Raw genomic sequence first — 19,638 nt, 5'->3', positions numbered from 1 at the left:
TAAACAATCCTAACTTGTAGTTACGGGACTACAATTATGAAATCGGCTTTTAACATTAATGAAGCATGTCTATAATCAGCCATTTATGCTGTTTTAGATGTTTTTTTTAGATTGTGTTTCGCAGCTGAGAAGCTTCAGACAGCTTTAATAGATTCAAAGTTCTTTTCTCGCTACTGTAACCGTGGCGTTGAGGAGCAGCGTGACCATCCCAGATGCTGTCATCGCGCCCCCCCAAAAGAATGGCTCCTGACAAAAAGTCACCTAACAACTAACCCTGTGCATGAGCCCACACTGGGATCAGACAGGAGTTTAAAAGAGCTCCCAGTGACGCTAACTCTCCCCCCGCCTTTGATTTCACACCATTTGATGTGTGATATATTGTTCTGTAACAAAGCTCGCAGGCGGATGCAGCTGCTCCTATCCCTAATAAATAAAAGTGTGTGTGTTTCCCCACCACACCACCACCACCCCCTCTCCTCACACTCCCGCTGTAATCCAGCTATCTCGATCAGATAAGGGCGATGTGGCTACCTGTGCGAGGCGGTGTTTGACAGGTGCAAGGGGAAGCTGATTGAGATAATCCAAGAAGGAGTTCAATGCGAGTGTAGATACACGATGAGGCCCAGGATAGATGGATGCATGAAAAAGATGGATGAGTGAATACATTCCCATGTATCATGCTGTGACTGTGAGATCATGATCATCACAACCAATAGACTGCCAAGGTCAGCAGCAAATATAAATCACCCTTCTTTTCTTTTCTTTTTTTTTGGTGTGTTGAAGGCTACATACCATACCTTCCTTTCAATTTCTCAAGTTTTCATTTGTCAGATTGTTATGACGAGGATTATTTAATGTATCACGACCAAAGTGTCGGCTTGTTTTAATTTACAACTAGAGGGGGATTCTGTACTTCCACCAAACCTCATGAAAAAAAGTTTTCTGCTACATGAAACAGATCTGAAAGGGTTCTTCCTCTTTATGTGCTAACACTCCTCCAGCAAGTTTGGTGAAAATTGGCCTGGTAGTTCCTGCACGATCCCGCTAACACTCAGAAACAAACAATTAAAATTAGATAGAACCCCTTCCATTTCTGAAGCTGGAGCTCTATCATACTTGTTGGGTTTCTTTGTCGTTGTTGTTTTTTTTTTAAACTTACTTATATAAGTATCATGATAAGAACATTTGCTGGATAAAAAGTTGTCCCGGAAATGATTTTGATAAGTGATATTATAGAGGGCCTTTTTTTACACTGATATAACAAGAATATAATCTCATAATAACGCAATACACCTTCAAAGAATGGTAATTATTGAGAATATTCAGTTAGACGTTGGAATTAAATTGTAAAAAATATCAAAATCTCCCAATTAAATAGATAAACCATAAATGAAATTAACCACAAAAGAATCTTGTTGTTCCTTTAAACAAAGAGTCAGTAACAACATTGAGCTCGTGTTTATTTATTATATGATGAGTTGATAAAGTAATTATTTTGACAGGTGTAACTTCATGCATCGTTAATTTGATATTAAATCGTTGCGAGTAAGCTTTGAAAAGTAAAAAAAAAAAAAGACATCCTCCTTAAAAGGAAACATGTCGATGATTCTTGAAACATTTCTTTGTTCCTCATGTGATAGTTTGCATTGGCAGCAATGTTATCTGGGCGTCTGTTTGCTCCCATTGTTGAACTGTGGCAGTGAGAGGACACTGAGATCAGCCGACAATTCATTTGACATGTATATCAATACAAACCTGCTCAAAATCTATGTTTTCATCCTATATTGTCATTGGAATTCTACCACCATTATCATGTAAACCATCCTTTTATCACAATGAAGGAATGTGGAACAAACAGCTGAAAAGGTTGACATTTTCTAAAACCTAAAGTCCTGCTGAGAAGGTACTTGTGAGTGTCTGGCTGCTGTGCTGTGACATATTTACAAGATGAAAAGTTGACAAGTAGGAATTTGTGTGGACTGCTGAGAAGAGAGCACGTCCAGATTGATTGAGGCGCTGGCAACATATACTGACTTGAAGCCCATCTTGGGCTCATTGCCATTGCTGAAGCTGTCCTCTGGAAAATGCTTTAGTCATAATTTTTCCTCAGCATGAATACATTTGTGCTGGTGAACCTGTAACCACGGTATTTTAGTATTTCGTCCTCCCAAAAAAATAGTTTTAGGTACAGAAACAACCAAAGACGCACCGCCCTACCATTACTCCTTTTAAGCTAGCTAGCTAATGGTAGACATCTTTCTAATGAAAGTTGAGGATTGAAAAGTGAATGTCATGATACTATTGGTTTGAATTGTTGAAATATGCTCCTACAAACACATAAAGAAAAACTGTTCTGCTTTTTACGTGAAAATACAAGAAATTTATACATCAGAATTTGTTCGTCATATATTGATGAATAGGTGAACAACAAGGATCTGAAAAATTAAAAAGCAACTCTTTCCTGACACTTTACAATGAGGGTACATGGACAAAGTGTATTTTGACTTTCAAGTACTCAGAAATGGTGGTCTTGACTTCACTAAGATGCTTCACCGCCGCATCACATCTTTGTCACTGCAGATTGCAAAAAGAGACGGCTGCTATAGTTAGCTTGTAGCTTATAGTGCCCCATCGCCAACAAACAACCGCAGACATTGTCCCATAACCTCCATTTACAAACGCTCATGTGCATCATCTGGTATAACCAACGTAGTCTTTATTCAGCCATATGCTCGGTAATCCACATACACAAAGAAACTTTTGGGGTGATGTATCGCTTTTAAAGTTAAGTGCTGTGTCCACTAAATATTCTGTAATTGTGTTCATGTTACCTTTACAGATTATAACCATGATGATGGGGGGGGGGGGTTACATTGCCATTGCACATTTCAGCATAAGAGTCAAGCAAAAATGAATGGTTATTTCCACATTACTTACACTTACACTTTACTTCAGTACGCTTACAGATAACGACACATGAACGAAACACTAATAATGTACCCTTAATGTGAAGTTTCACCAGTACTTTACACAAAGTACATGCAATTTAATCTGCTAACATTATGGAGATTTCAGAATTGTTCCAGACACAGCAGCCATATGTTATTACTGTCTTCCAACAGAGAGATAACCTCTCAAGGGAGTTGTTAAACTGTTTGAGTAAACCAAATAATAGTAATAAAAAAAACAACCCACCATAAACTCAGCATATTCAGGCCCCTGATGGTCTGAGGCCTCTGAATTTCTGCCTGACCTGGCACTCAAAAGGTAAGGAGCTGCTTTGTTTTATCAATAAGACCTTGTTTTCATGGCTGGTCACCACCCCGGCAAACCAATCAATGGGGCATGCTCCGCTATCGCTGCGAGAGAAATGAAAAATAAACCCCAGATAATCCTTCAGTTAAAAGGTTACTCAGGGCGATAAAAGCTATTTTGTTAATTTATTTACTCTCTGCAGCGGAGAGATAAAGAAAAGGAACAATTAGGGAATTCTAGGTGAGAGATTTTAAAAGGGCAATGACATTGGGTTAATATTTTATAAGGCCTGATTGGCAGAGACCTGGAGAGGCCTTTTGTTTACACAAGCCCCAGATGGAATGATTCACTCGCTTGTTTTGGCCGACTGGGCGGAAATGGAATAAATATCTCCATCCTTACCTTTTAGGAACGTCAAACAAAAACCCAGATAAAAGGTTAATGGCTCAATCATAACCGCTGGGAAACAATATTATGATCTTTCTCTGCAAACTCTTGACAGTTGAATTCCTAAAGATATCCGAAGGTGGGTGGAGCCCGCTGATGTTTGTGTGTAACTAAATCGGCTAAAAGAGTGCGCTCATGACCATTAACATTTGTGGTTTCAATTGATTCCGAACAGATGATAATCACTGCATTAACGGCCTTCTGGGTAATAAGATCTCAGACGCTGCTTCCGTCCGCAGGAAAAAAAAAGAGAAAACTCTCGATAGTGAGATGTCAGAATTCTGCCAAGAGATCAAAAAGCATCCTGATATCTCTGGCGATATTATGGCTCTTATTATCCCCGTCGCTTCATGTTGGCTTCCTGTAAACGGGGTGCGAACGTGAATTTAATTATTGTGCTTTTATTGCATTGCCGAGCTGAAATTGGACTCGTTCGGAGTGTATTGTCGGGTCCTGTGTAATCTGATTGCCTGTGCGGCGCAGTGTGTTGGATAGTATCGGGTTCCAGCCGACTCTGCTGGGTCAACACGCGGCCGGGCCATTAAAGGAAGTCTGGTTCAGGGAAAGTTCACTCTTATTTTCTTTTCAACATGGCAGAAAAACAAAAAACAAAAAAAAAATAGGAGAGAATAGAATATGTAGCATATTTGCTCCCCCCCCCCCAGCCCAAAGCTGGTGGGGCCCGTTTTCTTTTCTTAATTGAAGCCAGAGATATGAGGCCCTTGAATATCTTTGAATACATTTCTTCTCACTGCTGACCTCTATTAAAGAAATCATATCGTTGCGATTTTAAAGCAGAGACAGCGATAAGAAAGAAGAAGTAGTAAAATCCCTATCATAAATCCAGTTGTGCTTGCTTTTTTTTTTCGGCAATAATGGCCTAGTTCGGAGCGGTTTCTGTGCCAGGCTATTTAGGGAATCAGCATCTGCTGCTTGATAAACAGCCTGGCTTTTTTTGTTTGAGGCCAGGTTGAGTTCCTCTGCGGACCCAGCATGATGGCTTGTAAAGCTCTGACCAGTGCAGATCTGCAGTGCCTCAACTCTGGTGTTTTTAAGGAAATAAGCAAAATTACAAAACATTACACAGTCAACACCTTCTCCCTGATATATTTTCTGTCAGTATAGATGGAGACTCTAACATCAACTTCCCTAATTTCCTGTTGCTTTACAGCTCCTCAGCTCTTCTCCAGTGTTTGTGTGCAACTCCCCCTCAGACTGAATCCGAACACTGCCTCCACTTAACCGCCTCTTTGTACCTGGGTTCACATCTTTGACATGATATATGGTTGATGTGACATTTTTTTGTCCATTTGAGGACCTTTTTGCTTTTAGTATTGTTGGTAAAAAGCCTTTTACCCATCACATACCCTTTATCCAGGTCTTTCATAAATAATTCAGCCGGAGTACAAGTGAAAGTGATGACAGCAAAACTGTCTGCGATCTCTCCCTCTCATACGATCAAAGAGGGGCTGCGATAGAAATAGGAATTACATTTCCAGACTCTCTCTCTCTCCCTCTCCCTCTCTCTCTCTCTCGTCCTCTCTGCCCTCCTCTCACTTTCTATCATTTGCTCTCACCCTCGCTACTTCTCTCACTTGTGTGTTTTCCCCTCCAAAGGAACGCAGCTTGGCGAAGGCCTGCTTTTAGTCCTAAAACCTCTACAGCCGCGATACTGGAGTCAGCACATTCAGACAGATAGAGCGAGCGAGCACACACTCTAGTAGTAGGACTGTGGTAAATAAACCGCGCAAGACACGGCTGAATAAATTCAATCGCTGTCTGAACTAAAAGTGTGGATACTGCCCGTGGGAAAGGTTGTAAAATAATACAAACACTCATAAACTGTACTGGTTGATAAAGTCCAGAAAGTGTAAAAGTAAGTTACAAGTTCATTTGAGTTTGATGATGACAAGCTAGTAAACAACTTTATCTATTGATGGCAAATAAATAAAATCATGTTTTATCAGCTGTCATGAGTGTAGTGAACAAAATGAGGCCAGAAAAAGAAATCATTTCCGATGGCATATCATAGAAATACGTTTGCGTGTTTGCCTTTAAGCTGTAAAGAATCAGAAGTTCAGAAGGAAACCACTAAAGTAAGAAATTTAGACACTCATTTGATACAATTAAAGCAAAAATACTAAAGGAGAAATGTCAAGTACGCCAAAGGGTTGCACTGATTTTGATCCTGAGTTTCAAAAAAAAATTGGCCCAAATGGTGTTTTTTTGTGTGTGTGTGTTCGGTTAGTATTTTACTTGCACATAGGCCCATAGTGTTCACCAAGTAACTCTTGGCTGATGGGATCCATGGCTTATACAAACTAGTGCACTCTGCTTTGAAATCATACATCCAAGCTAAGAGTTACTAGGAATGCACATTGGACATTTGGTTATTTTCCAGTTTCCGTCACGCTGATTTTTTTTTTTTTTACAACTAATTTATCCTGTAGCCAATATTTTCTATTACTAATTCTGTCTGTGTAAGAAAAGTTTAAATTGTGAATTTGAATCTTTTTGTTTTTCTCTTTTTTAAATTTCCAAACATTTTGAAACATCCGTTATTCATATATTTCTTTTTCCTCGTTACTAATGATGAACAGAACTAGGCCAACATCAATATCGGACCGATGCTGGTGCAAATCTCTGATGCTGATCACGTGCCAATATTAGCGCACGTCCTAAAAGGTTTGTCAAGTATTAATTTTCTAGGGTTCTCTGTAAGAAATTACAAGTGGTTGGAGCATAAAAACAGAAAGCCAATCTTCCAAGCTGTGCTGTTTATCGATAGAAAACAAAAAACCATCATATTTAACAATGCCATCGCTATTTAAGCACATTGAATTCCTCCTTAAACTTTATTACAAGAAAAATTACTCATTTTAATGGAGCAGCTCAGCCAATAGCCTGATTTCCGGCCATTTCCTGTCTGTGTGAAATTCAGTCCTGTTTGTGCAGGTTTTCTCTCACACGGCGGAAACCCTTTGGTGTTTTAAAGATGGATTAAACCCAGTTCATATTAGAGAGAACTTAGTATCCTGCTAAAGCTCAGACTATTGTATGTGAAATAATGGATGAAGCCAATATGTCACCTGTGTCAAGTCACCATAATTCATCTTCAGCTGAGACACCCAGCTCCTTGTTCATAAAGAATATAGACTCTCTGCCCCCTTGTTATATGCTCAATGCATTTTTTTTTTCACCCTGTAGGCTTTTCTTTGTAACTATAAGCCAGCAAAGTAGGTATTGATTGCAACTCGAAGCTGGTTTAATAAGTGAATGAATAAGATGTGTAGAAAGTCAGGGTCGTGTCTGCTTTGAAGGCCTTTTCTCCTGCACGGTGTGGTGGCACAGTCATTTATCACGGCTGGATCTGTGCCCCTCGTTTGGTGTAATAAAACTCCCCCATCAGAATCGTCCAACAGGTCTGAATCACTCTGTCACACCACCTTCCAGCTAAGGCGCGCATTAAATCAAGCAAGCAGAACATTTCCTAAGGCAGCCATTGCCTTTTAATTTCCTGAAGAACCTTAAAATATCATTCATTACCAGAACTACACATATTTGGTTTTTAAAAGTCTCATAAATCAATAGTGGCCTGACTGCAATAATTATAACAAGTTAACATGTAATTTCCAGGCCGAGGGCCGCACGCTGGATTTTAGCATATGCAAACGAGGCAATTCAAATAGTGTGGGGATATTAATACAGAGGAACAGGTAACGAGGTACGAGGTATGAATTATGCATCAAAAAGTGGTTGATCTTCAATAAAGGAAATGAATTCACCGTGTAATCTAATTAGTTATGGAAGTCTATTATGTTGAGCTGCAGAAAGCAACTGTCCTTGAAAAGAAATTTATTTACAGTACATGTTAGCTCTTTGGAATGGAATTGCATTCTGGACGGCGCTAAATGTTAACCCCCCCCCCCCCCCCCCACACACACACACACACACACACAAACACGCACACAAACACACACACACAGCCTCTCCTTGCCTGCCAGTCTACTACCCCTCATCCTTGTCTTTCTCTATTGCAGCTCCAGACCTGGCCGGCCTCCGAAGAGGACCCAGAGTGTGACATCACCAGAGAACCCTCACATCATGCCCCACTCTGTTCCAGGTCTTATGTCCCCTGGCATGATCCCACCCACAGGTATGGCTCCCTCTGTAGCGCCCTGTCACTGTTGCTAAGGCTCTGATTCACTCTCTTCTGTCACACACACACACAAACACACACACTCACTCACTCACTCTCCACCAGTGTGCTCCCTGCAGCTTGTCCTCGAAATGGCAACCGGTCCAAAGTGACACATGCACCCAAGCACCAGACACCAGCCGCTCACTCGTTTACCAAAAACAGATCCTCTGCTCAACCCCCGGAAAGAAAACAAGGGGAGGGAGAATAAATTGAAGTGGAGATCTTTTCTCTCAGATTATTCCAGTAGATGTTGCATTTTGCCTTGAGTGCATTCTAATTAGTGCGATTAAATCCACTCCGCTGGTATATGTACATAGGCAGTGGTGGTGATGCTAAAGCGAGCTTATCGCCACAAGAATCAACAACAACCATTTGTGCCCTAACTTAGCCCCGGGCCCAGTCTTATTGCAACTAATGCTTTTGTTCTATTTGTGGCTAGCTTTATTGTGAGTGCTTTGATGTTAGTGGCTGTAAGTGTTGGGATTTGCATATTTTTTTGCTCTTCATATGTCTTTAATGATATTATAGCGTTGTTGAGCAGCTCGGCTCTTTGAATGTGTACAGTCGATTTAAGCAACTATTAACTGTGGCACTTTGCAGATAAAATGTCACAGCTGCTTTTTCTATGGTGATGCTCACAAACTTGAAATTATTCTCCCTCATATATATGTTTTTGCTGTCTGAGTGTGTGTGTGTGTGTGTGTGTGTGTGTGTTTTTTCTTAATTTCCTCACCAGGAGGCAGCAAATCTGTGAGGTGGGGGGGTTGGGGGGGTGATTCAGTTCAATAGCGGCTCGCTGGCTTTGAACCCTGGGAATAGGGTGAGGTCACTGGCTATCTGCGGCGAGCTGTAGAAGGCGAACTTAAAGGCCGAAGTGAACACAGAGAAGGACAATGATGAGAAAGGCCCTGTGTTATTTAGTGGAACATAAAGCAACAGAAAAGCCTTTTGATATCATCCCCTTTAAGCCCAGAGGGACTCTATGATCTTGACATTTAGTCGGGGTATTCAGGGGGCAGAGATAAAGTAATTGAGGTTTTTTTTTTTTCCTTTTTTCGGTGTTCTCATAACTGCCTTGAGCTTCCTAACTGTGCTAAGGCACAACTTCTCCATCAGATTTGTGTCATAATTGAATCGTTTTGCATTAAACGTCAAGGAAGTTACAGATTTTGACAGATTCGGTAATTAAATATAATTGACCACACGTAAGTTAGCATCTAAGTAGGCGACTAATTGATCTCCCTGTCATGTCCAAACGTTCTGATTGATGATAAAAAACGACACTGAGAAATCGTCTTAGATGGCTACACTGTCATGTCATGTCATATTAGTCGGTTCTTCAGTTGAGTTAGCGCCTGCACTCAGATGGATTGTGGGTCGGCGGCTTTTTTTTTTCTTCCCCCCGTGGCTTCCCCGATTGTCTGAGATGCAGCAAATACAAAAAAGCTGTTTAGTCTGAGCTGCAGAGGTAGTCCGGTGTGTCGAGGCTCACATGGTTAGAGTTTTAATTTATATTCTCAGTCCTGTGTCAGATGTCCTTGTTAGTTTTAATCATATTTAGTCATCCATCCTGTTTATTTGTTTACTGAGGTTTAGTGTCTTACACGAGTTAAAGAAAACTTTAATTATTTTAGCTTAGTGTAGCTTAAGCTGATCAAAATCTGATTTCTTTTTGGTGAGCCTGAATTAGTTGGTCTGCAGTTGATTTTGATTTAGTTTTCGATGAAAATGCACAACAGTGTTAGCCACATTATACCTCACCTTTGTATAGTATTGATTCTAGTCAATGTCTTTTGAGGTTTTAGCCTCATTTTAGTTGTGTCACTATTGTTTGTTGGGCTGAGTATTGAACTTTGACGCTATCAACACTCGAGTCTGTCTGTCATTCCACACCCACATTTTAATACATGAGGACTATATCTCCACGATATAAAACTGTAAACTAAAACCAAAGTTCTATATCTCATTTTTATTTTTTTAAGTGTCTTTTTAGCCGAGTTCTGACAAAGTTGACGCTGAAATTAATGACGCACAGTGACAGACGACAAATCAACGACCAGTCACTGACGGTACAGCAGCTGATGATCAGATTCATTACTTTTATTTCTTTTTAAAAATGCGCCACCCTGGCTCTGTCACCTCTCTGGTATCCAGGAATATCAATATCATGAACTTTATTTTTATACTTATGGTTCGTGTTATTGTGAATTTTCACCCCAGAATGTTACTTTTTATGTTAATTGTATTAGTTCCAAATGTTATTGGCTTCTTTGCTTTCTGCTGTATAACCAGCATTTGTATCAGCCCTGAAAATACCATATTCCCCTTCCTCGTGGTGTCATATTTGATGCTGGTCTCCCTCAAGTCCCCCAAGAAAACCAAAAACTGATTCAATCAAACTATGATCAGCTCATTTATTTCAGGATACTCAACTGAAATCATGGAAGATTAAAATCAACGAGCTGATTCACCACAGTGGAAAGATGCCTTCTTCACACTCTAACAAGACCAGAGAGGCCCATGTGAAACACATTGTTAACATATGTATCTTTGCCCTTGACACCACTTCCATTTAGAAAAGGACATCTTAATATGCTTAGGATTCCATTTAAGGAAATACCCTCAGATGTGTGTGAAAGCACACGTGTGTATGTGTCTGGAGATATATATGTGCGTGCTTGCGTGCGTGCCCCCCGGGAGGGTTTTTGCTGGAGCCTTTCCAGTTGCTGATGCATTACAGGCAGATTGGCCCCCAAATCGGATTATTTGCTGCGGACTGACACCACACTGAGATGACATCTCCTTTAAAGCAGAGAGGGCCTCCGCTCACACTCTGGCCACTACTTAACCAGCAGCTGCAATATAATTCATTTATGTCCTGGATATGGCTTCAACCTTTTGAATAACGCAAGAGAACTGCATTTACCATTAGAGAAATGAATGTCACCTACGTCTCACCGGGGTGCATCCTGTACTTTACTGATAAAAACAACATTTTATAGCGCTGGCTGGCAGGAGAGAGAGAGAGGGACAGACGGCTCTTCTTACAAGTACAATAGACTTATTGTAGTATTTATGTTCTTTTGATGTACAATTAGCACGTCAGCATCAGGAGTGGATCATAATCCAGTGCCACTTCAAGCTGCTTTAAAATAGATCCAGTATGCAGCAGGTAATTTAGTGTCATTTCTTTGTGCTTCTACCCCTCCTCTCTCAGGCTGCTGCCTTGTCATAAGGTTAGCACGCTCTGTAATTGATACTAAATTTGTCATGATGTGGATAGCACAGTTCAAGTGGCGCCGTGTACCTAAGAGTCGTGTCGCTCCCAACCCCAGTTTGTCATTGCCGTGCTGCCACCAGTCCATGCATAAAATTAGGCTGCTCCACGCTCATTGACATGGAGTGTCTCTTCTCCACTCGTCCTACGATAAAGTGTGTTTTCATTGTTGCCCGTGGTACGGTCCCTAACAAAGACTGAACAGAAACACGACAGATTTTTTTTTTTTCTCGCCACTTGCTGCGGAAAAAAAAAAATCATAAAAATCCGCCTTTTGTGTACTGATGTGGAGTTAATCTGATTTTAATTTAATTATACGAGTTAGTTGCAGAGGGCACAGGCATTGGGGTGTTTGTTGTAAGAATGTTCTGACATTGGCGCAGGTATGGGGCAGCTAGCATGTTAATTAATGATGAAGATCCTGACAATATGCAGAGGCATGACAGCGTTAAGCCAGTCGGCTGCTGCTTCCTTTGCATATTAATAGATCCTTCATTATTATTTAATATGACAGCTGCTCCAAGGGCTACCATCAGACCTTGTCTCTGTTGTTTTTGCTGTTTTGTGCTCCCCATGTGACAGTGCCATGCTATTCTCTATTTGTTGAAATGTTCGCTTTTCTTTCCTCCGACTGGCGTTGCTCTCTACATGCTGCTCGTCTCGTGCCAGGAGGATTCAGACTTATGTGTGTGTCTGTATACGAGAGAGTGTGTGTGAATCTAAAGGTGACTTTGAAAGAGTATATGAGGCATGATTGTTTTGTTTGCATAGTAATGAATGCAGATTAGCACTGAGTGGGATTGGTCTTGTTGACGTTTAGACTTAATAGACTTGTTGCTGGGCACTAACATCTCCGTAGTCTCTATTACATCCACTGTATCGTAATGTTTGTGTGTGTGTGTGTGTGTGTGAGTGCAGATATATGACGATTGATTTGCAGGAATGGTATGATTATCAGTAGAACGATTTTGTATCACTTGTCTCCTTCTTCATGTCCTTTTTTTCTGCCCCCCCCCTTCCTTTTTCTTCCTCATACGCGTCCAGTTTACGAATAAAATTATGACCAGGACACACACAGGCTGCAGTGTAATAAACCACCCTGTTCTCACAGCCAAAGTTTAGAGCATCAGAAAGCACCACTGCGGCACTTCGCCGAGCAGTCACCTGATTTGTGGGGTGAATTTATCACACAAACAGCCCAGAGGTGATTTCAATATTTACTCGGCAGTCTGTTCTGCATACGTCTCATTTGGAAAACAGTTGACTCTTGCCCATTATACACAAATGAAGGCTGACCTTCAGACTGGGCAGAGGCCACATTCATTATGTGGAGAAGTATCACCTTCTTATGAGGCGGTGGCTTTTTTTTCTCTTCCCCCCCTCCTCTTCTGCCTATGCATATGGAACAGCAGCTCGGGCCCACTGCAAACGAGAGGGCCCACTCTGACATGATGTATACTGTACGTCAATATGGTACTGATGTATTTTAAGATGCAAACAAGGCTTTAAATTATATGCACCTCCATGTCAGTGGCTCAGAGTGACTCTCACCATCTGCCTATCAGCTGGGGGATGAGAGGAGAGGGTGCCCAGGCCCCGCTATTTGTGTGTGTGCGTGTGTGTGTGTGTCACGTTGTGTGTGTCAGTTTGTGTATGCCTGCATGTATCTGTTAGAGCCACATGTTCTATTTCTACTTCTCCTTGTACTCAAATGCGCGTCTAATAGCTACTCCTGAGTCCCATCACAGAGACGTGACAGCTTAGTGATGATAAACGCGGACGTCGCCTTGTTCTGCGTCAAACGTAAGGCAAACCTGCATATCAAGTACAAAGGCAGGTGATATTGTGCATCTGAGTGATTCCTCTAATAGGTGCATATCTTTTTCTCACTGTGCATCTTTGATGTTGTTGCTGGGGTTGGCGAGAAGAGTCACAAGACTCTCCGGAGACACGGCGGGGCCTAGAAGAGCTTTAGCGCTATCTGTCCTCGCTGTTTGAGAGCAGCAGCCTCATGCATAAAGATTTCAGTCACGTTCGATACAGCAGAACCCTGGAAGGACCACAATGACAGACCAATGCTTTATGATCTCTGCAGCGAGCTCAGCACACGTGTGTCTATAATCTCACACTATATCACAGAGAGGTCCGGTTTGATTGAGGTGGACAAACATGTCTGAGACGACAGTGGGAATGTGAGTGATGCTGAAAGATGTCGTGTCAATAGATGTTTAGCTGTGCTCAAGACGATTTGAGGAAGCGTACAGTTGTGCAAATGAATAAGCAATTTGTGATTAAAAAAAAAAAAATTGACTATTTTCACTGGTTATTATGATGAAAGTTGTGAAGCCAAAACAGTTTGGACATGTTTGTTGACCACAGCTCTTCTGCTGCAAAGAGTGACAGACGAAAACAAATGTGAGAAGTGGCTGAAGCACGCACACATACGTAATTATGGTTATCCAAACATAGCCACATCAAAATTCTACTGCAAGTTATTGTAGTGTTGTCTTTAGAAACTATTAAGGTTTTTTTGTTATTATTCTAGAATAAAACCCCTACCTTCTTCATTTGCTGCCATGAATTTCCCAACAATGGTGTTCATTTGCATTCATTTTTAATTCATGTGCATGATTATTACAACCCTTCCACCAAAACCCACAGGTTGGTTGCAGGAGATTTGTTTGCGTCAGCAAATAAATTAGCAGAATGTCTTCTACAGATTTTTTCGCAGCACACGTGTTTTCAATAAAATGTGCATGATACAAAGTTGTGATTCATCAAATTTTTATTTCCTCAAAATATCTATTTAAGATGATATGAAGCGATGCAGAAATTGAAGCAAAAAAAAAAAAAAAAAAGTTTCACAAATGCACAAATTCATCCCTTTCATTATTTATGGACCAAGAAATGAATTGGGTCATTGTGGTTTGACATTTGAAAAAAAGTAGTTACAGAATTTTTTGATTTTTTTTTGTTGTTGTTTCAAAATGATAAGATGCTTTTGCTTCATGAGGAGCCTTGACTGTCAAACATTAAGCTGGCCTTCATTCATGATTCATGTTCATACACACTAATGTGTTCTTACACACATTAGAACTTTTTAACCCAGACAGGCTGATGACATTTATAACTCCTTGTAAATGTCAATCACTCAGACTTGCAAAGATTTTCATGTTACAAAATTTACACAATAGATATCAGTAGCAAGGGGCGTCAGATAGTCATCAGGCTTAACTTCCTGTCTGTGAGACGACATTCTGGGTATAAAAATGTCCTATTGTGTGTGATGACAAATTTGTGCATAAGAACTTGAGTGAGGCTTGGTGTTATTAAGAAATTAGACTTGACCTCATCCATTTTTCTCTGGTCCTGATCTTGATCTGAGTACTTTAATATTTGACATCCAAGATCGATTTGATATTTACATCTCATGTGAGGATACAGAATATTGATTTACTATGTGTCTGACTCATACATTGTCAGGTCAACTCCAGTCTTTTGGTGATGGCTTCCGCAAGATTTTGAAACAAAAAAGTCCTAAAAGTTCTGTTCTTTAATTATTTTGAATTATTGATATGAAATTTAACAGCAGAGTTTGATTCTTGGAGTTTCTGTGATAGCATCCTCCACAGAGCAGGTTGATCTGTTGGAGTTAGGAAGTTGGCAATATTGATTTAAAATAATTATTCAAAATATTGTAATATTATTCACAATATGGTGATTTGTGTTGGGTTATGTTACTTTAAAAGGCATGGCATACAATCATGTTTTATAGTAATAAATCAATAATCCACTTTGCCCTGTAGAGATACATTGGCTCCACTGTTGAGCTTCTCCACCAAAAAACAAGCTACTGTAGCAGTTCCACCAACAAACAAGCTAGCATTTGGGATCTTAATTATCTTAATTAACATTACCATCTCTGAAAACAAATAACCTCGTGAACTTAAGATAAACCACCTCAGGAGACGTCTGGGCCAGTTTGGTATATTTGCCAACACTGGGCTGTTCTTGACGGCGGCGCTAACTGCAGCTAGCATGCTGGGGACTCACCTCACTAGCCTGACATCACTGCTCAGTAGCCGCGCCCCTGAATAGCCATACTTTGGTGAATCCTGTTGAGGGTTGCAGGCTGAAATTTCTGGAGTCGCATGTGATGCTGTAAGAGATGTGAAGTCCGGCTAACGGGAACAGCTAACGTTAGCGTAGCCTGCTTTGCTAGCAGTCGTTACCAGTCAGCACTCACAGTCCAAGGCCACAAAAGAAGGCTTAATGGAGTTTAAGATACCACAGATTAAAGGTAAAAACATTGACATTATTGGTTAAAAGATACTTGGAATCTGCAAAAGGAGTAATAGTACACAATAGTGGTTAAAGGAAATACTCCTGCTCGATTTGAAGAATCTCAGTTGAGTTCGGGGTTCCCGACTTTGAAGAGACACCTTAATGGAACATTAAAGAAATGTACTTCTCTGTAAAAGTGGAAGTGATGCTGAAATATGGCTATAGTGGCGTGATATTACTTTAATCATTCAGAGAATTGTAATCATAGAGGATTCATAACAATATGGTGCAGTCCAGCATGGCTGTTACAGAGTAGATTCCCTTCTTCTCTCCCAAATGATATTTGGCTTCATCCTGACACCGGCTTGCAAAGAGCGCACAAACCAAAACTTTGGCCTGCCATCAAGTGATTCATGGGATTAACGTTAATTCAGAACATCTGATACGATCATGATCGTTTGGCATAAAGGCTCGATTCTCTCACTCACTCTCTGCCTCTTTTTCTCTTTCCTCCCACGTCACACTGAATCATCAGGCTCCGTATTATACACACATGCACCGCTCATTGTTAGTTGTACACAGAAAATGCTTACATCATGTACTATTATCTTGACTGCATCTGTTCCCATCAAGGTACAAATACATCAATATTTGAGACGAGGAGTGCTGGAGTGGCATTCATAAAATCATATGCTGCCACACACATACACACAGACACACACACACATGCACGCACACATGCACGCACGGAGCCATCCCATCAGCATGACAGCCTGCTGTGAAGATATCCTCCGTCAGAAGATGAAACACCAAGCCGTGATCTCATAGGCGCATATCCCCCATAGTATATGAAATTATTCATTGTTTTTATTCTTTTTTTATTTCAAAAGTCTTTGTTTTTGTGTGTGTGTGTGTGTGGTTTTTTTTTTCTTTCTTTTTTTTTCAATTCGCCAGAGCAGGTTTTCTGAAAGGTTTTGCAGGTGCAGTGGCTCAGCCCCAGCAGACACGTAGCGGCCTGTGAGCACTCTGTTTCCTCTGCCTTTCTCTTCAGGGCTGACAGCGGCGGCGGCGGCAGCTGCCAACGCAGCCATTGCAGAGGCCATGAAGGTCAAGAAGATCAAACTGGAGGCGATGAGCAGCTACCACAGCAACACCAACCACCACGGGGCCGACGGCGAGAATGGGGACCTCAGCTCCAGCGTTGGTGAGGATGCCCTTCGAGGCACACACACGAACACACACACGAACACACACACACACACACACACACACACACACACACACACACAGCTGTCACGTTGGCGATCATCTAAAGATGCAGATGTGATGCACCAACTATTTAACGTTGCATTACAGACAAATATAAAGACACGTACATGAACAAAAACTTACTAGTACTTCTTTGTAACAGCACATTGCAGTCCTTACTAACTTTTCACAATGTTTCTCAAGTTCAAGCTTAATTTATTTCAATTTTATAGTGAAAAGGGGTTGACAGTAACAACTTATGGCCGCAGATCAAATGGCATGACATGGTCAAAAATTAGTTGACAGCAGGTTCCTGTTCCAGGTTACATTACAGAATAAAATCAGAAATAATATTGTTAAACAAAGCAGCAAAGTACAAAGTCAACATATTCGGATGAAACATCTTAAGCAAATCAAACAAAAATATAAACACATTTTTTTCCCGCATGCGCTTACAAATATCCAAGAACACAAGAAAGCAATACGCCTCTGTAAATCCTGCAGCGAGGACTTCTTCTTAGTGGACGATGACATCATTTTAGATAGTTTTGACAATGCGGTGGTTATGGTATGGTAAGATTTTGGCACAAAAGCAGCTTAGGTGTGTTAGGTTTCGGTAAACATGATCTGGGTTAAAAATACAAAAGAATCGAGAAAATAAGGGAGGGTGAAAAGTCCTATCTTATGATGTCTTATGTCTCAGGATCATGAGGGGTTGACGTGTTCACCCGTCACTTAGAGGTGGTTCCACTGTGGAAGAGTTGTGGCTGTTGATGTCAAATTGGCCGCAAATGATTGGCAACCAGTTATAGGATAATAGAGCGTCTCACCCTGGTAACACCATTTAAGGTTTGAAGCGGGGAAATTTGACTTCTTATGTGTTTGAATCTATTTTGTAATCAGACAAATGGGCACCAAAGTCTTGAATTTTCGCCAGATTTGACTGGAATATTTTTTGACGTCGTCAGCCAAACACACGAAACAAAATTATTCTGCCTAAAGCAAACAATTGCGTGATGCAGTCGCCACAATACAGCTCATTGTTAACGTTTACGCCAAGACAAAGTATCGATTTGACTTCATTTGTGTGCAAATCTTCACCTTGGTGAGAAAAGTCTTGTCATCCACAGAAGTATTGCATTTTTCTGTTGAAAGAAAGAAAGAGAAAATACATTATTAAAGGCTAAGTGAAACACAATTTCCCAAAGCTATCAGCTTCTAACACGGTCTAATTGAATTGCTGTGAGAGTACTGGTTTTTCACCATGTGCCATTTCAATTAATTATTAGCCCCAAAATGCAGAAGGATTTGTGTAATATCACACAGAAGCACTTAGTGTATTAAAGAGAATGATAATGTATGTTCCGAATTATAAACCCAGTCTATTCCCTGTAGCTTTACTCACTAAATGGAGTTTTTGATTCACTTACTGTACTAAATGTCCCAACTCCTGAACACATTTCAACAGTAATACTTGACACCCTGGCGCTCCAGATGAAAACAGGATGTGTTTCTAAGCCGATTTAACAATGCAAAATGCATAAAGTGTGAGGTCATCACTCCCAGAGAATGGAGTGTGTAAAAAAAGAGAATACGAGGTCACGGAAATAAAGATAAATGTGAGTACCAACAGCAAGGCTGTGGCAATGGAGCTAATAAGAAACTGTTTTATCTTTTTACAATTTAAATTGTAACCTTGAGCCCACAGCCAGCCACACAGTCTCCCGCTAGAATCATAATTCTGGCGAGGGGGAGCTGCTCTAGGTGTGGGTGCGCGGGCCACAGCATTAGCTCTGAGTGAAATATATGGCAGTGACGCCTCTCGGCCCCATCCACAATCAATTGGATTCTTTTCCTTTAATATTTACTCGCAGCGATGAGATGCTCGTCTGCATGGTGATGAACAGTCTGCCACTGGCGTTTGAAGGTGACCTGTCAGTGAGTATGGACAAATCTCTCGCTCGCAGAAATGTAGAAAATAAATCATTAGGGGCAGGCAGCCCGACAGGGGCCCCTCTCTCTCTTTCTCTCTCTCTCTTTCTCTCTCTCTCTCTCTCTCTCTCTCTCTCTCTCTCCTTCTCTCTCTCACTCCGCTCGGATTTAAATCAGCTCAGATTTATGATTTGAATTAATGCTTCGTTTGGTCAAAGGAATGGTCGCCGAGACAAATGATGTTTGGTACTGAAACCATCCTAATATTGATTACTGGGTGTCGCAGCAATCTCTTGTTTATATCAAGCACTCTCCTGTGACAGGGTGGCCAGCAGGAGTCATCCTGATAATACGCCGGAGAAATATGGCCCCCGCTCCGCACAGCAGGGCCATGAAGCACTGCTATTGCAGCAGGCTGTCGTCTCCACTCAGACTCCACCTCCGATCATTATATTTATTTAAAGTAATTTCACAAAAATATCAAATGACTTGTATAACATTCCAAAATTATCTCACTCTCCCTGGCTTTTCACAGGCTATTTTAGTTGTCGAATGCCTAATATGTCCAGCTCTGGAGCACAATCCAAACTTATAAATCACTTGACTGATATGGAGGGGACAGAAGGAGGAGTGACTTCATGCTGTCTAACTATAGCTGCTCTTAGGACATGGAAAGAAGTTTTATAATCATTCAGCACAAGCGGATGTGTTTATTACACAGATGACAAACCAGGCTGGGAATTGATATGATAATGAGCTTTGCTTCCCATAATATCACTAAGGACATGGATCTATTTAATCGGAAAGAGCTACTCTGTATTGAGGAAGAATAATAATTTTTTTTTAAAAATCGTTCTCTCTGGGCATAAATACAGGTGTCTCATCTGAGTGTTTGTCTGAAGCTGATCTTGTATTGTGAAGCGCTTAAAGCAAAGCACAGCAGAGCCAGCCAGTGAAGGACACTCTGCTCTGTTTGTAGAGTTGGATTGCCCGT

General features: G+C 40.9%; 1 protein-coding gene across 2 annotated transcripts in view; it reads left to right on the top strand.

The window, feature by feature from the left end:
- The window catches only part of dachd (dachshund d), a 105,831-nt gene that overhangs the window by 49,638 nt on the left and 36,555 nt on the right, over positions 1-19,638 (top strand). For both annotated transcript variants that reach the window (XM_086220261.1, XM_086220260.1), the window contains exons 3-4: positions 7,743-7,858; positions 16,516-16,668. In XM_086220261.1, coding sequence (XP_086076387.1) covers positions 7,743-7,858; positions 16,516-16,668 — 269 coding nt within the window. The remainder of the gene's footprint in view (positions 1-7,742; positions 7,859-16,515; positions 16,669-19,638) is intronic.

Source organism: Aulostomus chinensis, chromosome 12 (assembly GCF_037954235.1).
Source record: "Aulostomus chinensis isolate RoL2024-O1b breed Wild chromosome 12, RoL_Achi_v1.0, whole genome shotgun sequence".
NCBI classification, from domain to species: Eukaryota; Metazoa; Chordata; class Actinopteri; order Syngnathiformes; family Aulostomidae; genus Aulostomus; species Aulostomus chinensis.
This window is presented reverse-complemented; position numbering and strand designations above follow the sequence as displayed.